The 20,976-nt window shown below is 52.1% G+C and overlaps 3 protein-coding genes and 1 long non-coding RNA gene across 7 annotated transcripts in view; 2 read left to right on the forward strand and 2 right to left on the reverse strand.

Annotated features, from left to right (window-relative positions):
* RNF187 (ring finger protein 187) overlaps positions 1–20,976 on the reverse strand; it is a 115,361-nt gene that overhangs the window by 78,985 nt on the left and 15,400 nt on the right. The gene's annotated exons all lie outside the window — the stretch shown is intronic.
* On the forward strand, positions 2,234–2,697 carry H3-4 (H3.4 histone, cluster member). Its single transcript, XM_050759750.1, has one exon. It carries the CDS (start codon positions 2,287–2,289, stop codon positions 2,695–2,697), a length of 411 nt encoding a protein of 136 aa, XP_050615707.1. The 5' UTR covers positions 2,234–2,286.
* On the reverse strand, positions 5,091–20,682 carry LOC126936974 (uncharacterized). Its single transcript, XR_007719617.1, has 3 exons — positions 20,576–20,682; positions 19,444–19,530; positions 5,091–6,029 (listed from the first exon to the last, which is right to left on the reverse strand). It is a non-coding gene; the product is annotated as an uncharacterized LOC126936974 (long non-coding RNA).
* On the forward strand, positions 11,347–20,609 carry TRIM17 (tripartite motif containing 17). 4 transcript variants are annotated; one of them, XM_050757917.1, is made up of 7 exons: positions 11,347–11,802; positions 13,097–13,565; positions 14,300–14,395; positions 16,900–17,130; positions 18,667–18,689; positions 18,795–18,898; positions 19,316–20,033. In XM_050757917.1, the coding sequence occupies exons 2-7, from the start codon at positions 13,137–13,139 to the stop codon at positions 19,864–19,866; spliced, it is 1,434 nt and encodes a 477-aa protein (XP_050613874.1). In that variant the 5' UTR covers positions 11,347–11,802; positions 13,097–13,136; the 3' UTR covers positions 19,867–20,033. The 4 variants fall into 4 exon arrangements, with proteins under 4 accessions (XP_050613874.1, XP_050613884.1, XP_050613894.1 ...); XM_050757927.1 differs by having other exon boundaries at positions 11,347–11,659; XM_050757943.1 differs by lacking the exon at positions 11,347–11,802 and adding an exon at positions 20,530–20,609 and having other exon boundaries at positions 13,100–13,565; positions 19,316–19,731.

Genomic DNA, 20,976 nt, shown 5'->3' on the forward strand with positions numbered 1-20,976 from the left:
ACTAGGAAGATAAGGGTTAGTTTAATAAAGTTTGTTTGTATAGATTTCTCTTGGCTTCTGTCTTAGTCTGTTTCGTGTTGTTAAAGGAATACCTGAGACTGGATGATTTATTGGGAAAAAAAAAAAAGGTATTGGCTTATGGTTTCCCAGGCTGTACAAGAAGCACGGTGGCTGGGTGCAGTGGCTCACGCCTGTAATCCCAGCTACTCGGGAGGCTGAGGCAGGAGAGTTGCTTGAATTTCCCGGGAGGCGGACGTTGCAGTGGGCTGAGATCACACCACTGCACTCCAGCCTGGGCAACAGGGTGAGACTCAGGTCAAAAAAACAAAAAAAGCACGGTGGCCCAGCATGGTGGCTCAAGCCTGTAATCCTAGCACTTTGGGAGGCCAAGGTCGGGGGATCAGTTGAACTCAGGAATTCAAGACCAGCTTGGTCAACATAATGACAGCCCATCTCTCCAAAAAATTTAAAAATTAGCTGGATGTGGTCCCAGCTACTTGGGAGGCTGAGGTAGGAGGGGCCTGGGCAACAGAGCAAGACTGAAAAAAGAAGGAGAGGAGGGGAGGGGAGGGAAGAAGATAAAAAGAAAGGAAGGAAGGAAGAAAGGGAGCGAAGAAGGGAGGGAGGGAGAGAGAAAGGAAGGGAGGGAGGGAGAATGGAAGGAAGCAAGTATAGGGCCCACCTCTGCTTCTGGTGAGGGCCTCTGGCTGCTTCTGCTCATGGTGGAAGGTGAAGGGGAACCCATGTGTGTGCAGAGGTCACAGGACTGCACAAGAGAGGAAGCCAGAAAGAGAGGGGAGGGGAGTGCCAGGCTCTTTTCAACAACCAGCTCTTCAGGGAACCAACAGAGTGAGAACTCACCCTAAAGGAGGGCAGGACTCTATTCAGAGGGTGACACCTCCAGGACCCACACACCTCCCACTGAGCCCTGGCTCCAACTTTAGGGATCAAATTTCAGCTTCAGAGTTGGAGGAGATTTGGAAGCTTCCACCTTCTGGTCCTTGATGATAAGAACGTTCCCTTCCTTTTACTATAAGGAGAACATCTTTCATAGGGGAATTCTATATCTTGCCTTTAAGAAACAACAAGAAATTCAGAATGATCTTCCTACACCTGCCTCTTTTTTTTTTTTTTTTTTTTAAGTGCCTTTATCTCAAAAGAGTTAATATGCCAGAAAGGCATATCTTTACCTTCTTCAGCATCCTAAGGCTCATCTGAGCCATACAGCAAAGGGAGTTCTTTGCAGGTCATAAAAAGTGGAAGATTCCTTTAACTCTGGTTGGATCCCAGAGCTGTATCACTGTGTAAAAGTGGAATGCCGGCTGGGCGCGGTGGCTCACGCCTGTAATCCCAGCATTTTGGGAGGCTGAGGCAGGTGGATCACGAGGTCAGGAGATCGAGATCATCCTGGCTAACATGGTGAAACCCTGTCTCTACTAAAAATACAAAACAAAATTAGCCGGGTGTGGTGGCGGGCGCCTGTAGTCCCAGCTATTTGGGAGGCTGAGGCAGGAGAATTGCCTGAACCCTGGAGGCGGAGCTTGCAGTGAGCCGGGATTGCGCCACTGCACTCCAGCCTGGGCAACAGAAAAGAGACTCCGTCTCAAAAAAAAAAAAAAAAAAAGTGGAATGCCAGCTGGGCCTGGTGGCTCATGCCTGTAATCCCAGCACTTTGGGAGGCCGAGGCAGGTGGATCACCTGAGGTCAGGAGTTTGAGACCAGCCTGGCCAATATGGTGAAAACCCATCTCTTTGTGGTGGATACCTGTAATCCCTGTAATCCCAGTTACTTGGTAGGCTGAGGCAGAAGAATCGCTTGAACCTGGGAGGTAGAGGTTGCAGTGAGCAGAGATCACGCCATTGCACTCCAGCCTGGGCAACAAGAGTTAAACTCCATCTCAAAAAATTTTTTTAAAATTAATTTTTAAAAAAAGTGGAATGCTGCATGCTGGCTTTCGGAAGGCTCTTCCCACCCAAGTCATGAGGAAGGGAGAAGAGGATTGCTGAGGAGACACGAGGAAGCTTGTGCTGGAGAGAGATGATCTCCACCGCTGTGGCCTACCCGCATCAACCCTTCACAATGCTGGTGCTAGCTCTGGTGGCCACGACCAACAAGCATTAATATAAGGGAGAGGCGGCCGAGTGGCGTGCCCTGTGGACCAATCAGAGAGTAGGGGGCCATCACGCCACCTGAGGCCAGCCAATGAAAACGCGGCAAGCTCTATAAAAGCGGGCAATCAGCTGAGGTCTGGTCAGAGGACACAGCAGAGACAACAGTTTCAAATTCATGGCCCGAACCAAGCAGACTGCGCGCAAGTCGACGGGTGGCAAGGCGCCACGCAAGCAGCTGGCCACTAAGGTGGCTCGCAAGAGCGCACCCGCCACTGGCGGCGTGAAGAAGCCGCACCGCTACCGACCTGGCACAGTGGCGCTTCGCGAGATCCGCCGCTACCAGAAGTCCACTGAGCTGCTAATCCGCAAGCTGCCCTTCCAGCGGCTGGTGCGCGAGATCGCTCAGGACTTTAAGACCGACCTGCGCTTCCAGAGCTCGGCCGTGATGGCGCTGCAGGAGGCGTGCGAGTCTTACCTGGTTGGGCTGTTCGAGGACACCAACCTGTGTGCCATCCACGCCAAACGGGTCACCATCATGCCCAAGGACATCCAGCTGGCACGCCGTATCCGTGGGGAGCGGGCCTAGGAGGGCCATCTCGCCACCTGAGAGGTTGCGCAACGTTCACCCCAAAGGCTCTTTTAAGAGCCACCCACCTGGTCGGAAGAGTTGCTGTAGCAAGCCAGGCTCTTGGGTTTTGGGGGTTCCTTCCGCTGGCCGGTGCTGGCTTACCTAATTCTGATTAGGGTGGGAGGCTGGCGAATCCTGTGTTCACCCTGTCCAGTTAGGAGGCCAGCTACTCATGCGCGTTACCTCCCAGCCTGTCTCCAGTTACAAGTCCAGCTAGTCGTGTGTGGTGCTAACTTGGTCTATCCCTTTAGATAAGAATCATGGTTGGTCTGTTTGGGGACGGGGTGTTGAGGGTAGCGTAACTGGCCTATCTCCAGTTAGGTAAGCAACCCCAGCTAGTTGTGTCAACTCAGCCTATCTACAGTTAGGTTGGAAGGCTGGCTGGTCTTGTGTGTTCTCAGCTCAGCCTCTTTCAAACTGTTACAAGTCCTGCGTGTGTGTGTGTGTGTGTGTACACACAGCTTCTTTCCAGTGAGGTTACCAGTCCAGCTAGTCTCCTACCTAGACAGCCTGTTAAGGCCAGCAAGTAGTATGTGTTATCTTGGCCTATTTTCAGTTAGAAGTCCAGCTACTTCACCAGCGTGGCAGCTCAGGTCTGTAATCCCAGCACTTTGGGAGGCCAAGGCGGGTGGATCACCTGAGGTCAGGAGTTCCAGACCTGCCTGGCCAACATGGTGAAACCCCATCTCTACTAAAAAGACAAAAATTAGCCAGGTGTGGTGGCACATGCCCGTAATCCCAGCTACTTGGGAGGCTGAGGCAGGAGAACTGCTTGAACCCAGGAGACAGACGTTGCAGTGAGCCAAGATCATGCCACTGCACTCCAGCATGGGCAACAGAGCGAGACTCAGTCTCAAAACCAAAAAAAAAAAAAAAAAAAAACAAAGTCCAGCTACTTGTGTGTGTTAACTCAGCCTACCTCCTATTAATTTAAAAAGCTGGCTAGTTGTATATCTTGTTAACTTGGGCTATCTCCCATTAGGTTAGAAGGCTGGCTAGGGGTGTGTGTGTGTGTATGTGCGCACGTGCACGTGTGCCCATGTGCACACACATATGTAGCTGTGATGTTGGCCCATCTCCAGTTAGAAGTCCACGTCATTGTATGTTAACATACCCAATCTCCCATTCAGTTAAAAGGCTGGCTAGTCATGTATGTTGTTAATTCACCCTATCTTCTGTTAGGGTAGATGACTAGCTGGTTGTGTGTGAGAAGCGCAGCCAGGCATGTGCATTGTTAATTCAGCCTAAGTGAAATCAATACTGGGAAACCCCAGCCTAAAGTTCAAAGAGGGCACTCTGCCCTGGAAGTCAGCTTACTGAGCAGTCGCAGACAGGGGTGGCCCATGTGCCCGGCACTTTGAAACAGGCTTCCCAGCGCCACAAAGTAGTCTGGCAGTGCTCTGGGGATGAGAGACACAGAGACCAACTTGCTGAGAAATCCTACAGCTAGGGCAGCAGGCCACAGATCCAATAGTAGACTTATGTCGGGAAAACCTGAGGATGGCTGTGAGGATAAGGATGTAGGGATTGTCTCCCTCTGGTACAGGTTGGAATCATTTATTTGTTAAAGGCTTTATGAAACTGAATGAAGCCAAGCACTACCCCATGTTGGGATCATGGAGGGAATAAAATCCATTTCCTGTGGGAATAAAATCCAATCCCAGAGTGGGCTGCTGCCCACTCTGCTTTCAAGGTGCTTATGCTTGAGTGAAGGGGGCCTGTATTGTGTGTAGAAGCAATGATAGTAAAAGATGCTCTTAAACATAGCAAGGGGTGTGCGCAAAACGCTATCAATAGGCAACGGTGGATTTTATAAGTCTCTTTGAATCCAATTTATAGCCTGTAGACTCAAAATTCAAAAGCTTCATCAATTTATTAGTACACACACAACTGAACATCATACCTTTTAAATCTCAGGATATATTTAAACTTATGAGTGCCAAATCCTTGGAGAGCTATCCAGAAAGCCTAGAATATTCAGGGAGAGCTGTGTTCTGGTTTTGAAAGTCAGTTCTGACTTTCAATACTAGACTCTTTTGGGATAAATTTAAGTTTTCCCTTTTTGTTTTGTTTGTTTGTTTGTTTGTTTTTGAGACGGAGTCTTGCTCTGTCGCCCAGGCTGGAGTACAGTGGCCGGATCTCAGCTCACTGCAAGCTCCGCCTCCCGGGTTTACGCCATTCTCCTGCCTCAGCCTCCCGAGTAGCTGGGACTACAGGCGCCCGCCACCTCGCCCGGCTAGTTTTTTGTATTTTTTAGTAGAGACGGGGTTTCACCGTGTTAGCCAGGATGGTCTCGATCTCCTGACCTCGTGATCCGCCCACCTTGGCCTCCCAAAGTGCTGGGATTACAGGCTTGAGCCACCGCGCCCGGCCCCTTTTTGTTTTGTTTTTTCAGAGACAGGGTCTTGCCATGCTGCCCAGGTTGAAGTGCAGTGGCTATTCACAGACATGAGCATAGTGGCCAGCCTCGAACTCCTGGGCTCAAGCCATCTTCCTGCCTTAGCCTCCCAAGCAGATAAAGTTCAAGTCTTCTATACTTTACAAAGCCCTTGTCCTGATAAAGTCTTGCCCAGTGGTGGAGAGCTAAACCTATGTAACCTTGCTGATGATCTTGCTGGGCAGCCTGGAAGGAGCAGTAATTTGGGCAGCTAGCTACATTTACGTAACTGGATGCAGATAATGCATTCTTGACAGGATCATGATCAAGCTTTGCCTTCTGTAGGACACCAAGCCACTTGAGCAGCCCCCTGTCATTCTGGTCTTTGTATGAGAACAGAGCCTAAGTTTGGCAGTGTGGCACATGCCTGTAATCCTAGCTACTGGGGAGGCAAGAGGATCACTTGAGCCCAGGAGTTTTTGAGGCCAATCTGGGCAACAGACCCTGTCAAAAACAACAACAACAAAACAAAACAAAGAACAAAACAAAACAAAAAAACAACAACAAAAAACAAGAGCTTGGTCTTATATGTTCCTTGTTTTCACTGTTTAATGGAGTGGATAGTGCACGAATTGATGCCCTATAAAGATATAACAAGGCAACACAGGGCAATTTGTACGTCAGAACTGACTGCTGAGGACCTAAGGTGAGGAGCTAAGGAAAGAAGTTTAGACACAGGAAGAAAGTAACCGAAGTCTTTCTGGGTTGTGTAAGTGGGTATTTGAGGAAGCCTTTCCAGCCAGGCATGGTGGTTCATGCATGTAATTCCAGCTTTTTGGGAGGCTGAGATGGGAGGATTTCTTGAGGCCAAGGAGTTCAAGACCAGCCTGGACAACATGGCAAGACTCTGTCTCTATAAAAAATATAAAAATTAGCTGGGCATGATGGCATGTGCCTGTGGTCCTAACTACTTAGAAGGCTGAGGTGGGAGGATCGCTTGAGCCCAAGAGTTCCAAGTTACAGTGAGCAGTAAGCAGTGATCACACCACTGCACTCCATTCTGGGCAACAAAGCCAGACCCTTACAATTACAATCAACACCTTTGCTTCTGTATCCTGCGAGTCCTAATGATGTGGGATAGTAACTGAAATGTGGTATCTGTTCACCATGTACTCAACTCTTCGAGAGCATATACACTATGGAGACAGCCTGAGCATGCAGTCTATAAAAGTGGAATGAGTGGTTCTAAATATCCAAAGGTTAAAATTCCAGAAATAAACAACAGAAAGGAGAGTTAGGCATTAAGAGATAGTGCCGCAGACCTTGGTGGACTGAACAAAGGAGGACAAATGTGGGAATAAAGACAAAGACAAAAGAGTATATTTGGATAAAGGGGTCAGGGGGCTCCTTGCTTCTAGTGAACAAGGGTCCTGAGCTGCTAGAGCCCTTCATATTTATTGAGTAAAGGAGATAGGGAGAAGGGGGTGGTTGTGGTCAGCTGCTTGACTTAGTGCAGGCCTGCATGACTACATTCTTTGAACAGTAGGCTCCAGATGTCCCAGAAGATAACCTCAAGGGGCACAGAGCCAGGGAATGAGGCCCTCAGTGTACCTTCTGGCGGCAGACACAGATGCGAGTTTGCCCACATCCTGCATTCATGATAAACAGTTTGCTGTTTAATCATATAGCTTCTAGTGGAGTGCTGAGTTGGTCACGACCCTCAGATTTTCGGCTCCCAACAAGATAGCAGAATATACCTCCCCAAAATATGCAGATTTGATATAAGAATTATTTTGAGCTGAAGGCACTTGAAGAGCAGTAGGTGTAAGAAGGGCCCTCTGGCCCCTCTTCCTGAAAGCAGGTGATGAACCCTCCATGGGAAAGGTGCTTGCCTCTACCAGGGGGAGAAACAGCATGACTAGGCATGGGGACTGAAGTGCAGTGAAATGTGTACAAACAGGCTTTGTTAAAATAGCTCTTATCACCGGGTAGAGTGGCTTACGCCTGTAATCCCAGCACTTTGGGAGGCCAAGGCAGGCAGATCACCTGAGGTTAGGAGTTCCAGACCAGCCTGGCCAACATGAAACCCCATATCTACTTAAAAAAAAAAAAAAAAAAATCAGCTGGGTGTGGTGGTGTGCACCTGTAGTCCCAGCTACTTGGGAGGCTGAGGCAGAAGAATTGCTTGAACCCAGGAGGTGGAGGTTACAGTGAGCCACGATCACACCACTGCACTCCAGGCTGGGTGACAGAGTGAGACTCTGCCTCAAACAAACAAACAAACAAAAATAGCTCTTACCTTCCTCCAGCCTCCCTGGGTATTCCAGTTGCTTTCTCATAATTACTACCCTTTGTCCATCCAGTGGATAAGCACTTAGGCCTAACTGCTCTTGAGGTCTTCATTTTGCTGTGAAGGCTCCCATGTACATGTAAAAGTAAAACGTATATGCTTTCTCCCGTTAATCTGTCTTCTTTCATTTTAGTCTATGCAGGCTGCTATAACAAAATGCTATGGGCTTGGTGGTTAAAAAGTGACAGGACTTTATTGTTCACAGATCTGGTGGCTGGCAAGTCCAAGGTCAAGGTGCCAACAGATTCAGCTTCTGGTGAGATCCTGCTTTCTGGTTCACAGACAGGGCCTTCTCACTGTGTCCTCATGTGGTGCAAGGGGTAAGGGGAAAATAAATCTCTGGAAGGGCACCAATCCTATTCATGAAGGCTCCACCCTTATGGCATAATTACTTTCCAAAGAACCCCATCTCCTAACACCATTACCTTGGAGGTGAGGATTTCAAAATATGAATTTTGGAGACAAACATTCAGTTCATAACAATCAGGATTTGTTTTTCTGTGGCCCAGTGGACTCTACTGTTGAGGAGTCTGAATTGAAGACATAAAGAGGCCATAGCTCTCTCACCCTATTTTCAGGAGCCCCTCTTCTTTTCTGTTTAATTCAGCACATTTTATTTTTTATTTATTTATTTTTGAGATGGAGTCTCGCTCTGTCGCCCAGGCTGGAGTGCAGTGGCGTGATCTCGGCTCACTGCAAGCTCCGCCTCCCGGGTTCACGCCATTCTCCTGCCTCAGCCTCCCGAGTAGCTGGGACTACAGGCGCCCAAAACCGCGCCCGGCTAATTTTTTTTTGTATTTTTAGTAGAGACGGGGTTTCACCGTGGTCTCGATCTCCTGACCTTGTGATCCGCCGGCCTCGGCCTCCCAAAACATCTTAAATTACATGAGCACTTAAATTTTGCTCTCTAATCTTTTCTACAATGTTAATAACTTAGTGGGGCTACATTCAATAAGGGCAAAGGATATTTACCTTGTAACAGTGTAAGTAAGACTTGTGTTTAAAGACTGACATTGCTGATCCTTTGCTTAAATAATTAAAAAAAAAAAAAAAAAGACAATCCACAGCAGTAGTATACAATTTAAGAATTCCAAAAGGATATATAGTGAAAATTGAGTCTTCCTCAATTAGGGGGTTCCTCAGTCCTTAATTTCCCTCATCAGATGGAGTTTCTTGTTTTTCAAGAGATACATATACAATAATTGTTTACCTAAATAGTAGCAAACTACATATATTCTACATCCTGCCTTTTATTAAACCTAACAATTTATCAAGACATGCAACTGCTATCTGATTTTTTTCTTAATGACTTGAGGATATGAAGGTTGTTCCAATTGTTTTATCATGATGATAGATTTCTCACCCCAATAACCAGGTGAGCCTAAAGGAGCATTAATAATGAGCATCTTGGGCTGATGCCACATTTTAACAAGTATTTGTTGAATTCCCCCACATCATGCTGGTATAGGGGGGAGCCTGTGAATTAAACTGACCAAAGACAGACAGGAGAAAGGCATCCACATTGTATTGATCTTAATATTTTTATGTGCATGGGGTGTACAGGAAAGAAGTGAAAACCCAAAGAAGTTGTTAGGCTCAGCTGCTTGTAACCCATTTGTAACGAAGGGTGACAAATTGTCAGCAGGTGACTAGGGCATGTGTGGTGCTATGCGAGATATATATATATATATATATATATATATATATTCAATTTTCCCCCTAATTCTGTGATTCTGTTTTCCCAATTGAAGGAAACTTGCAGCTCACAATCCCCTCACTGATGCAAATGACAGGCAGAGGATTGGGTAGGGGTGGAGAGTGTGAAAGGAGAATAAATCTTGGGCCCCAAAATCACTAGCTAAAAGGAAAAGTCACGCTGGGAACTGCTTAGAGCAAACCTGCCTCCCATTCTATTCAAAGTCATTCCTCCGCTCACTGAAATAAATGTATATCTGATGGCCTCTTTTGGAAAGGCTAATCAGAAACTCAAAAGAATGCAACCATTTGTGTCTTATCTACCTATGACCTGGAAGCCCCCTCCCCACTTCCAGTTGTCCCGCCTTTCTGGATGGAACCAATGTTCATCTTACATACATTGATCGATGTCTCATGTCTCCCTAAAATGTATAAAACCAAGCTGTGCTCGGACCACCTTGGGCACATGGCTGTGTCATGGGCGTGCGTCCTTAACTTCGGCAAAATAAACTTCCTAATTGAAACTAGTCTCAGATATTCGGGGTTCACAAAGGTAATTCACTTAATCACCCAGTGTGCACAGCCAGCCCGCACCTGTCAGCACACAGACCGCTTTCTGTATGCGAGTGATGAGAGACCACGGAAGAAACACTCTACCAAGTGAGCCCAGGGAAAGCCAGCCATCTATGCCTGTGGCCAGCTGCCTACACCCGCACATCCAGGAGACTGCAGAACGGTGCCTCTTAGCCTTCAAGGCCCTGTTTTCCTGTCCGCCTGCATCCCCTGTGTGGGCCAAGCCTTAGTTTCTTCATCTGTTCTGTCTCCCCAATCCCAAGACTCTGACTTGGGGCACACAGGCCTCTGGCCCCTTTTCCTGAAAGCAGGAAATGAACCCTACATGTGAAAGGTGCATCCCTCTACTGGAGGATGAAGCATCATGACTAGGCATGGGGACTCAAGGCCAGAAGAAATGGCCACCATCCAGGACCTGGGCACGGCTGGGGGCGGCATTTTGGCTGAAACAGTAAGAGACTTTTAAACCAGAGTAACTCCATCTTGTATAGAGGCTGGGTAAGATAAGGCTGAGAGCTGCTGGGCTGCATTCCCCAGAAGTTAGACATTCCAAGTCACAGGATGGGATAGGAGGTTGGCACAAGATACACATCATAAAGACCTTGCTGATGAACCAGCATGTGGTGAAGAGGCCGGCAAAACCAAGATGGTGACCAGAATAACCTCTGGTCATCACGACTGCTCATTATACGCTAATTATAATACATGAGCATGCTAAGAGATACCCTCACCAGTGCCACAACAGTTTACAGATGCCAAGACAAGGTCACACTTACCCTATATGGTCTAACAAGGGGAGGAACCCTCAGTTTCTGGAATTGCCCATCCTTTTCCTGGGAAACTCATGAATATCCCACCCCTTATTTAGCATATAATCAATAAATAGCCATAAAAATGGGCAACCTGCAGCCCTCCGGGCTGGTCTGCCCATGGAGTAGCCACTCTTTATTCCTTTATTTTCTTAATAAACTTGCTTTCACTTTACTCTATGGATTTGCCCCGAATTCTTTCTTGCCTAAGATCCAAAACCCTCTCTCAGGGTCTGGATCAGGACCCGTTTCTGGTAACAAAACCACCTGGGGTGTCAGCAAGACCCACCCTGTCCCCCCTCGCCCCAGGTGACCTGACCTGCCAGGTGGTCCCTCCAAACCGTTCTGCCCACAGGATTGGGACGCCCCTCTCTGGACCCTCAGCTTGATGCTGACTGCCCACCATGTGGGCAGACCTGGGGGCTGGCTGCTCCTGGGGACCCCCTTCATAGCTTCTCAACCGGCACTCACTCCTGCTGCCTCGCCCCCACCCCAGCCCCCACAAACTCCTCTCCATCCCCTACCCCGACCAACTTAGCCCCCACCTAACCCTCCAGCCCGGGGCTCGTGAGCCCTCCCGCAGCCCCAACCCCAGGTTGAGAAGCCTCTTCCAATCCCACTCCCCGGACCCTGACGCTCGCATGGCTGCCCCTTGCCCCACCAGCTGTCCCCATTCCACTCCTAACCCCCAAGTAACCCCCCAACTCCCATCCCCCTCCACACTCCCTTAACCTCCCCTAAAAATCCCACCCCAGGCCAACAAGACTCCTCCTTTCGCTGGGCTGTGAACCACATCCTCCCCACCGCCCAGTAAGCTCCCCGCTGCGCCCTCCCCTGGCCCGTCCTGAGCCTCCCACCCCCGCCACCTTCCTTCCCCAAGTCACCCCCAACCTCTCCTAAGAGGCGCCGCCCCCATCCCGGCCGACGCTCTCTCCCTTGCCCAGCACTCCCCTTCCCCGGCTCCCACCGCCCCACCGCTGACGCCACAAAGCCCCTGGACCGCCCGACCCCACGCCCCCACACCCCCACGCCCCGGGCCCGGCCGTGGCCCCCTGGACTTCGTGGGGGCAGAGCGCTCGGCCGGGTGCGCTAGGCGCTGTGCAGGGCCCCCCCGCGGTGAGTACCCCCGCCTAGGCCACCCTCCTGTGGTGCCTGGGCCACGACTTAAGCCTAACCCGGTCCTCCTCGCCCTCCAACGCCCGGCCTTCCCGCCTCAGCCGGCCGCCGCGTCCCTACAGGGGCTAGCGCGCTTGGACAAGGTAACTCTACCGGGACCCTAGCGGACCAGAGCGGGAAGGATGGCCATCCCCGCAGCCAGAGCCAGAGCCCCACGCCCCCTGCCGCTGCCCCTGCCCGGCTTCGGTGCGGGTGGACTGGGTGCCTCAGTTAGGGCTCTTGGGGGGAAGGAGGGGGCCGGCGCCGGGTGGTTGGCGTGCAGAAAGCTCCGAGAAAATGGAAGTGGGACAGAGCCGGGGAAGTCTGAGACCCCTAGACGCCTTCGCTTTAGGGGATGGCAGAAGGGAAGGGGAGACTCGTGTTTGCAGTGTAGACGCGATTTTCAATTCCCTTTGCCACTGGGTCCCCATAGCAACCCCGTGGCGTAGGCGGAAGGCTGTGACTCTCCATTGCCCGGGGTCGCGAGTGTTCAAATTGCAGGGGGCGTCTGTGTGCACGCTCGTGTGCCTGTGCGTGGGTACGCGCGCGTACCTGTGTGTACATGCATGCATGTGTACAGATATGTGCATCTGTGCCTGTGTGTGCTATTTGTGGATGCGTGTTTCTGTGGATGCGCGTTTCTGTATGTTTGTACGTGTGTATTTGTGTGGTGTGTATGCGTGGGTGTGCGTGTGTATACATGCACGTTTGTATACATGCATGGGTATGTGTATGGGTGTGTGTTCGTCTGTGCGTGTATGCACGTGTTTGTGCGTGTGGGCACGTGTATGCACACACGTTTTTTCTGAACCCCACCTCACTAAAAGGAAGAGAGCTTCTTTCCTCTGAGAGCCCATCCCGTTTTCCTTTGGTGAACAGGGTTTTGTTAAAGAAAAAATTCTTCTGACGCTTTAAAGGCTCTTTAGTCAGGTTACTTGCAATGGGAGTGTTGGCCAGCAAAGCCCGCTGGGGATGTATGCGGGAATGGGAGTGGGGATCTGGGGGTGGTTAGTGGTTGGAAAGTGATTAAGGGAAGGCTCCAAGGGTAGGGGCTTCTTCCTAAGCTGACCTAGCAGGCTGCTCCAGAAAGGCAGGTTGAAGGCCTAGAGGAGGAACTGATCAGATGTGGAGCTGGGGGTAGCCAGCAGCAGGCAGAAGTGGTCCAGGCCCAGTGGAGAGGAGAGGCAGAGAGGCCTGGCAAGCATTGGTCAGGGAGGGTCTGTGTAGTTTCTGGGGAGGCATCTGTGTCGGTTATTGACAAGGCTAAAAAATGATGACTCTGGACCCTCTAACTGGACGGCAGTCCTAGCCCTCCTCTGTAAAGGCAGGCTGTACAGGAAGGTTGCACACTGCCAGCACCCAGAGCATCGGCCCGCTCCCTCCCACCTCTCTCCACAGTCCCTCAACTTGGGAACCCGCCTCGTGTCTCCCAGGAGCCATGGAGGCTGTGGAACTCGCCAGAAAGCTGCAGGAGGAAGCTACATGCTCCATCTGTCTGGACTACTTCACAGACCCTGTGATGACCGCCTGTGGCCACAACTTCTGCCGCGCGTGCATCCAGCTGAGCTGGGAGAAGGCGCGGGGCAAGAAGGGGAGGCGGAAGCGAAAGGGCTCCTTCCCCTGCCCCGAGTGCAGAGCAATGTCCCCGCAGAGGAACCTCCTGCCCAACCGGCTGCTGACCAAGGTGGCCGAGATGGCACGGCAGCATCCTGGCCTGCAGAAGCAAGACCTGTGCCAGGAGCACCAGGAGCCCCTCAAGCTTTTCTGCCAGGAGGACCAGAGCCCCATCTGTGTGGTGTGCAGGGAGTCCCGGGAGCACCGACTGCACAGGGTGCTGCCCGCCGAGGAGGCAGTGCAGGGGTACAAGGTGGGCCACAGGTCAAGGAGAGGAGGCATCCAGGGGTCAAGGTGACCCAGATCATGGGGGAAGGAGAAGGTGTCCAGGGACAAAGTGGCCCAAGTCAGGGGCTGGGGAGGGGGCATCCAGGGAACAAGGTGGCCTGGGGCTGGGGAGTGTCTGTGGGGACAATGTAGGCCTACACTGTATGATGCAGGCATTGCAAAATCTTACCTCTCCTCTCTTATAGTATTTTGGGTGGCCCTGAGAACCAAACTGATTTGAGACAGATGAGCAGAAGCAAAGCACTGAATTTCATTCCCTATAAGCTTTCCATGACCCAGGAGTCCCTCCTGAGGAGCCGGAGGCCCATGGAAGCATGTTAGAGCCAAACACATACCTGAGGAGGATGAGGGTTAGCTTAGCAGGGTCCCTTTGCACAGATTTCTCTGGTTTCGGCTTTCCTGCCCTTGGTAAGAACATGGCTTTCCTCCTGGCCTAGGGCAGGCCTATCCGGCATGGTGGGCTGTGCCTTCTGCTCTTAGGAAGGCCGAGGATCACAGCAATTCTTACACCTGCCCTTTTTTAAGTGCTTTTAGGTCAAAATAATCCATGGTGGCACATTCTGGGTGATGTATTTTGATCCCCTGCCCCTTCTGAGGAGGGTCTCTGGGGTGGGTGCAGTTTCAGCAAGCACAACTGTACTCTAGGCAGGAGGTGGGCAGATCACTGATCCCAAATCCTGTGGTTTGTGTGTCCCACAGTTGAAGCTGGAGGAGGACATGGAGTACCTTCGGGAGCAGATCACCAGGACAGGGAATCTGCAGGCCAGGGAGGAACAGAGCTTAGCCGAGTGGCAGGTGGGTGTCTGGGGCCGTCCAGTCCCTTTCCTGCTGCTGCTCCATCTTCCTGCGTTTACATGTCTGTGTCTGCCTGTGGGGATATGCTGCCTCAGTGGCAGGAAAAGAAAAAAGCTGCCTCCACCCTTCTAGGTTCTATGGCTGGCCTCAGAATGAAACTGACTTAAGACAGATGAACAGCAGAGAAAAAGATAAAAAGGCAATTTTAAATTACAGATGCACACATAGGGTGGGGAGAAGGGACCTCAAAAATCAGACTTAAAGAGGCAGCCAGAGGGTGGGGGCTCAGTACCACAAAGGAGGCAGCCAGAGGGTGGGGGCTCAGGAGGCAGCCAGAGGGTAGGGGCATAGGTCGGCACCACAAAAGAACAGGGCTTGGAGCCTCTGGGCTGGGGAGGCAGATAATGTTGGTTAAGTATTTAAGCAAGTGTCTCAGGTGAAGAGTTGTTTTTGGGAATCTCTTCCTGATGTAGATGCCTTGAGCACTGGAAATTTCCTTCATGAAAGGGCACTTTTTTATTTTTATTTTTTTGAGATGGAGTTTCACTCTTGTTGCCCAGGCTAGAGTGCAATGGTGTGGTGTTGGCTCACTGCAACCTCTGCCTCCCAGGTCCAAGCAGTTCTCCTACCTCAGCCTCCCAAGCAGCTGGGACTACAGGTGCCCGCCACCATGCCCGACTAACTTTCATATTTTTAGTAGAGACGGGGTTTCACCATGCTGGTCAGGCTGGTCTTGAACTCCTGACCTCAGGTGATCTGACTGCCTCGGCCTCCCAAAGTGCTGGGATTACAGGCATGAGCCATCGCGCCAGGCCAGGCACTTTATTTTTTTAGGCAGCTAATGGGGGAGGCAAACAGGTTTTCCTGCTTCTGCGGGTTCTCAATGGCCTTTAGTTCACCCTAATCCTGATGCCTGTCAAAACACAAAATCAAAACAGATTTAGAGATGTGGAGCGCAGTGATGCGATCATTGCTCACTGCAGCCTCAAACTCCTGGACTCAAGTAATCCTCCTGCTTCAACTTCCTGGGTAGCTGGGACTACAGGCACTTGCCACCAAGATTGGCCTTTTTTTTTTTTTTTTTTTTTTTTTTTTTCGTAGAGACATGGTCTTGCTATTGCCCAGGCTGGCCTTGAACTCCTGAGCTCAAACTATCTTCCTGCTTCAGCCTCCCAAAGCACTGGGATTACAGGTGTGAGCAACTGCATCCAGCTAAGAGGAAAGATTTATTTGTAAGGCCACCGAGTGAGGAGGGAGAACAGCTCTTAAACTCGCCTCCCGAGTGATACAGCTTAGGAGTCTTTATGAGCTAGGGAGGCAGGGTGGTCCAGCAGGCCCATTCTGTGCAGGTGTCTCTGGGGTGCATGGCATTTCACAGGACACAGGTACCAGAAATGGCAGCCTTAGCATGATCTGAGGTTGGAAGTTTTGGCCCTCTGACATCAAAAGGCCACCTCGGGCACTGGGGCCGGTCCACTTGAAGGGCAGATGGTCTCAACCAGTTTCAGCTGGACAGGAGCTGCCCCACGTTCCTGAAGCGACCAGTCCCATGGTGACCTATGAATATTATCTATAAAGCAGCCAGTGAAGGTTGGTCAGCATTCAGAGGCACGGCCTTCAGCTTCATGGAAATAGGAAAAATAAAGTAACAAAAAGCAATCAGGGCAGGCTGACCTGATCAATGAACCCCTTGGTTTCATTAGCACCAGTGACTCCATTCTGGTTGGGTCTGGTCTTCTGGGACCCAGCACAGGAGCCCAGTTCAAAACAGTGGCCCCTGACCATCACTTGAGCCCAGGAGTCCGAGACAGCAGTGAACCATGATCATGCCACTGAACCCCAACCTGGGCAACATAGCAAGACCCTGTCTCTAAAAAAAAATTAAAAATTAGCTGGGCATGGTGGTAGTGACACATGTCTGTAGTCCCACTTACTTGGAAGGCTAAGGTGGGAGGGTCACTTGAGGCCAGGAGGTCAAAGTTGCAGTGAGTTGTGGTTGTGCCACTGCACTCCAGCTTAGGCAACACAGCAAGACCCTGTCCCTACACAAAATTTAAAAACTAGCTGGATGTGGTGGTGCATGCCTGTGGTCCCAGTTACTCAGATGACTTGAGCCCAGGAGGTTGAGGTTGCAGTAAGTGCCACTGTACTCCAGCCTGGGCAACTGAGCGAGACTCTGTCTCAAACAAAACAAAAAACAATGGCCACCCATAAATTTTGTTTAACATTCCCAAGAGGCTTATTTGGGGGTGAACATTCTGAACATCCTCAGAGCAAGGGTGCATGGGTGTTTGGATGTGTGGAAGTTGCAGTTTGGGGCTCAGAGGGTTACACTCAGTGTATCACAGGATAGCAGGGGTGGCGGCCTCTGTCACAGTTCCTGGTCCCCAACTAAAGCTCAGGTTGCTGGTGATCTGTGGGTCACCAGGGCCCTGGGGAGAGGTTCCAGCATCCCTGGAGCCGAGCCACCTGCTGGCGACATGCCGGGCTTCTCCACCCTGCAGGGCAAGGTGAAGGAGCGGAGAGAACGTATTGTGCTGGAGTTTGAGAAGATGAACCTCTACCTGCTGGAGGAAGAGCAGAGGCTCCTCCAGGCTCTGGAGAGGGAAGAGGAGGAGACTGCCAGCAGACTCCAGGAGAGCGTGGACTGCCTGGACCGGCAGGGTCACTCCCTGGAGCTGCTGCTGCTGCAGCTGGAGGAGCGGAGCACACATGGGCCCCTCCAGATGCTGCAGGTGAGCTGGTGGGCTTGGCAGGCACAGGGGGATGTGAGCTCTGACAGGCATGGGCAGCGGGGGCTGAGCTTGGGGAAGAGGCAGCCAACAGGAAAGGGCTGTTAGCTCCCCAGTCTCCTAGTCCTGGAGGCTGGGTGGCTGAGGCCAAGGTGTGGGCAGGCCTGGTTCCTCCTGAGCCTCTCTCCTGGACCTGAAGATGCTGTCTCCTCCCCATGTCCTCACAGCATCATCTCTCTATGCATGTCTGTGTCCTAATCATCTCCTTCTATAAAGACACCAGTCAGACTGGATTAGAGCCCACCACAGTGACCTCAACTCCCTCCTTAAAGATGCTATCTCCAAACACAGTCACATTCTGAGGTCCTGAGAGTTCAGGCTTCAACCTGTGAATTTGTGGGGACACAAGTCAGCCCCTTACAGGTTCCAACCTGAGACAGTGTCCCCATTTCCTTCCAAGTCCAGAGAAGTGGCTTGGACACCTAGCAGCCAGGTGCGGCTCTGGGACAGCGACTCCATGTCTCAGTGTGGGGGAGGCACACTGTCCCAGGAGTGAGTTGTGTGGCAATGGGAGTGGGGAGGTGAAGCAGCCAGCCTGCCTGCCGGGACCAGCTTGTGTGCCACGGCCCTGGAGAGGGGGCTTGATTATGGCTGACGAGACGCCATCTCTACAAAAACTTAAAAATATTAGCAGGGCATAGTGGCATGTGCCTATGGTCCCAGGACTTAGGAGGCTGAGGCAGGAAGATTACTCGAGCCCGTGAGTTCAAGGCTGCAGTGAGCTATTGCACCACTGCACTCCAGCCTGGGTGATGGTGAGATCATATCTAGGGAAAAAAAAAAGAAAGGAAAAGGGAAAACAAAGCAGCCTGTTCACAACCCACTACATTGGTTTGCTGACCAACTGAGAGGAAAAGCCCCTGCAGCTGGTAGAAGAGTGCTCCTATGAGCAGAGGGCCAAGTGCATCACCTGCATGAGAGTCCCTGCCAAGAGTTAGGGTCACGCTCTGGAAACTAGAAATATGGCCTTTGGAAAACAAGTCCCTTATAGCTTCCAGGCCAGAGAAGTGAACAGTGATCTCTTTAGGGAACTCTGAATCCCTAAAGAGGCTACAGAAAATCCTCAGGTGGCTCAGTCTGTTACCCGCCGCCCTCCCTCCCCAAACCGCACCCAATTGCGCCCTGACCCCATTCCTGCTGGGTGGGCCACAACCACCTGAAATGGGAGAGAAGGGTCAGTGTCGAGTGGCCACTTGCCTGGAAGGGCTCCCTCCGCCTCTTCTGAGTTGTAGGACCTCAGGTGTGTGACCGCGGGCTGACAGGGTAGCTCAGCTTAGGTGAGGCACTGGGGGCTTTGGTAGTAGTGGGAACCAGGGCAGTGGGGAAGGCTCAGGAATTCCATGAAGCTCAGTTGTGGGAAGGGAATGCCCAGGGGACAGGACGGGTCTTGCCCTAAGACACGGACAAGAAGGGAGCAGGGACGTTGAAGTGAGCCAGGAGCTTGGCTCACTCCCTACCCTCTGTCCCTGTCTTTTGCAGGACATGAAGGAACCCCTGAGCAGGTATGTGGTCCCCTCAGGCGGGGGTAGGGGCAGTGGCAGTGGTGGGCCAGAGGGGACAATAAGATTGTGGGACCAGGGGAGTCAATAAGACTGTGCCCACTGGAGGAAGAACAACGTGAGTGTGCAGTGCCCAGAGGTTGCCCCTCCAACCAGACCCAGGACTGTGTGCAGGGTTCCTGGACAGATTGAAGTGCTAAGAGGCTTTCTAGGTAAGTGGGCACCCAGGGCCGGGACCTCTGACCCAGGATCTCTTGGCGATGCCCCACTGCACCCCCCAGCCTCGGAAGCCATCATTGGGGGGGGTCTGCAAGTGCACTGCCTGGTGACGGTGACTGGCTATTCACTGTGCCTTCGTAGGGCGGTGTTACCGGTGGTTCTAATTCATGGGCTGAAGCTTGTTGAGTTCCCAGTGGTCCCTCTGCCCAGCCCCCTGTACCTTATTGCCACCAATACCCACACACAGTTGGGGTGTGGAAGCATCAAGTAACCCCAGATTCACAGCAGGGGAGGCCTCTGAGTTAGGGGACCATTTGGCCACATCCACCACTAGGGCCCGGGCGCTCCCACCGTTGACCCTGAATGCCCCACACCTTTCCCCATCTCTCCGCTGCCATGCCCATCTACAGAGGATGTGGTGCCTGATGCCACCTCCGCATACCCCTACCTTCTCCTGTACGAAAGCCGCCAGAGGCGCTACCTCAGCTCTTCGCTGGAGGGCAGCAGGTTCTGCAGCAAGGACCGATTCATGGCTTACCCCTGTGCTGTGGGCCAGACGACCTTCTCCTCTGGGAGGCACTACTGGGAGGTGGGCATGAACATCACCGGGGATGCGCTGTGGGCCCTGGGTGTGTGCAGAGACAACGTGAGCAGGAAAGACAGGGTCCCCAAGTGCCCCGAAAATGGCTTCTGGGTGGTGCAGCTGTCCAAGGGAACCAAGTACTTATCCACCTTGTCTGCCCCAATCCCGGTTATGCTGATGGAGCCTCCCAGCCACGTGGGCGTCTTCCTGGACTTCGAGGCCGGGGAGGTGTCATTCTACAGCGTGAGCGATGGATCCCACCTGCACACCTACTCCCAGGCTACCTTCCCGGGCCCCCTGCAGCCTTTCTTCTGCCTAGGGGCTCCGAAGTCTGGTCAGATGGTCATCTCCACAGTGACCATGTGGGTGAAGGGATAGAGATGCAGGCCGGGGAACTCGGGCATTGCCCCTGGCTCTGCAGAAGGTGTGGGCCTTCTGCTTACTGCAGGCCACCTACCAGGGTTCTCTGGCATCAGGCTGGCAGCCATTAGACATGCAGGGGGGTTTCTCAAAGTCTAAATATAATTGTGATTAAAACTGTCAAACATTAAGAGGGTATATATTGACAGATGCTTCCTAGAGGAAACTTTTGAAAGCCCCTGCATTCTGAGTGGACCATTTCTAAATCCATATCTATACACCAGGAACAGCATGGTCACGTTTTCTTTAGCCACGCCCCCGCCCCCACTTTGGAATGGCACAAATCTGTGGCTCCCAGCCGCCCCCAGGGGTTTAGGTTACTCTGTCAAAGAAGCAGAAATATCCTATGGGGGGGAGGAGCGGGGTTGGTTAGGTTGCTCTGTCAGGGATGGTCCGAGGTTGCCCATGGAAATGTCCTATGCATCCTATTGGGTCCTTCGAAGGGGGAAAATGGGAAAGGCTGAACCCCTAAAAAGCCTCAGAGCTTCCCACTGCCATCCCTTTCGACCCCCGAAGCTGCACGAGCAGGGGCAAAATCCCAAAGAGGTTAGGATTTATGTAGGGGCCTCCTTTCCACAACGCCCTTCCCTTTTCCAAGGAATCCCCCACCCACCCCTGCAGGGTCAAGCACTAGCGCGGCAGAATTCCGGAGTCAGCGTACTCCTACCTTGACAAGGCCGGAGTGTCTGCGCGAGGGGCTGCCTGGAACAGCGTGCCCCTTCGGAGTGGTTCCCGCAGGGAGAATGTGGGCCTCCTGGAGGTCCTGGAGAGATGCCCCCGTCGCATCCCCCAACTCCAATCATTCTGACCTTGGCCTGCCAAGGCTGTGAGGGCTGGGCCTTCCGAGGATACCCGCCCTAGGAAGCACGGGCTGAGGACGCACTAGGGGTATGGCGAGGGGCTCCAATGCCTCAGGCTGCGGGTTCCCTTAGTCCTTGCAGTTGCTTCCGTGTGCCCCGCCCTGAGCCCCCATCCTTCCTAGCTCCGCCCCCTGCCCCATCTCTCCCCGATAGCCCATTCTGTGTGCCCTATCTCTTCTCCTTGCCCCGCCCCCTGCTCCATCCCTCC

Source organism: Macaca thibetana, chromosome 1, assembly GCF_024542745.1.
Source record: "Macaca thibetana thibetana isolate TM-01 chromosome 1, ASM2454274v1, whole genome shotgun sequence".
NCBI lineage: Eukaryota > Metazoa > Chordata > Mammalia > Primates > Cercopithecidae > Macaca > Macaca thibetana.

What these genes read in the sequence shown, in the direction of transcription:
- H3-4 (XM_050759750.1), top strand. Translation starts at nt 2,287, where the DNA reads ATGGCCCGAACCAAGCAGACTGCGCGCAAGTCGACGGGTGGCAAGGCG.
- TRIM17 (XM_050757917.1), top strand. Translation starts at nt 13,137, where the DNA reads ATGGAGGCTGTGGAACTCGCCAGAAAGCTGCAGGAGGAAGCTACATGC. An exon ending in ATGAAGGAACCCCTGAGCAG is followed by an intron (nt 18,690 to 18,794) that starts GTATGTGGTCCC and finishes TGCCCACTGGAG; the next exon opens with GAAGAACAACGTGAGTGTGC. An exon ending in AGTGCTAAGAGGCTTTCTAG is followed by an intron (nt 18,899 to 19,315) that starts GTAAGTGGGCAC and finishes GCCCATCTACAG; the next exon opens with AGGATGTGGTGCCTGATGCC.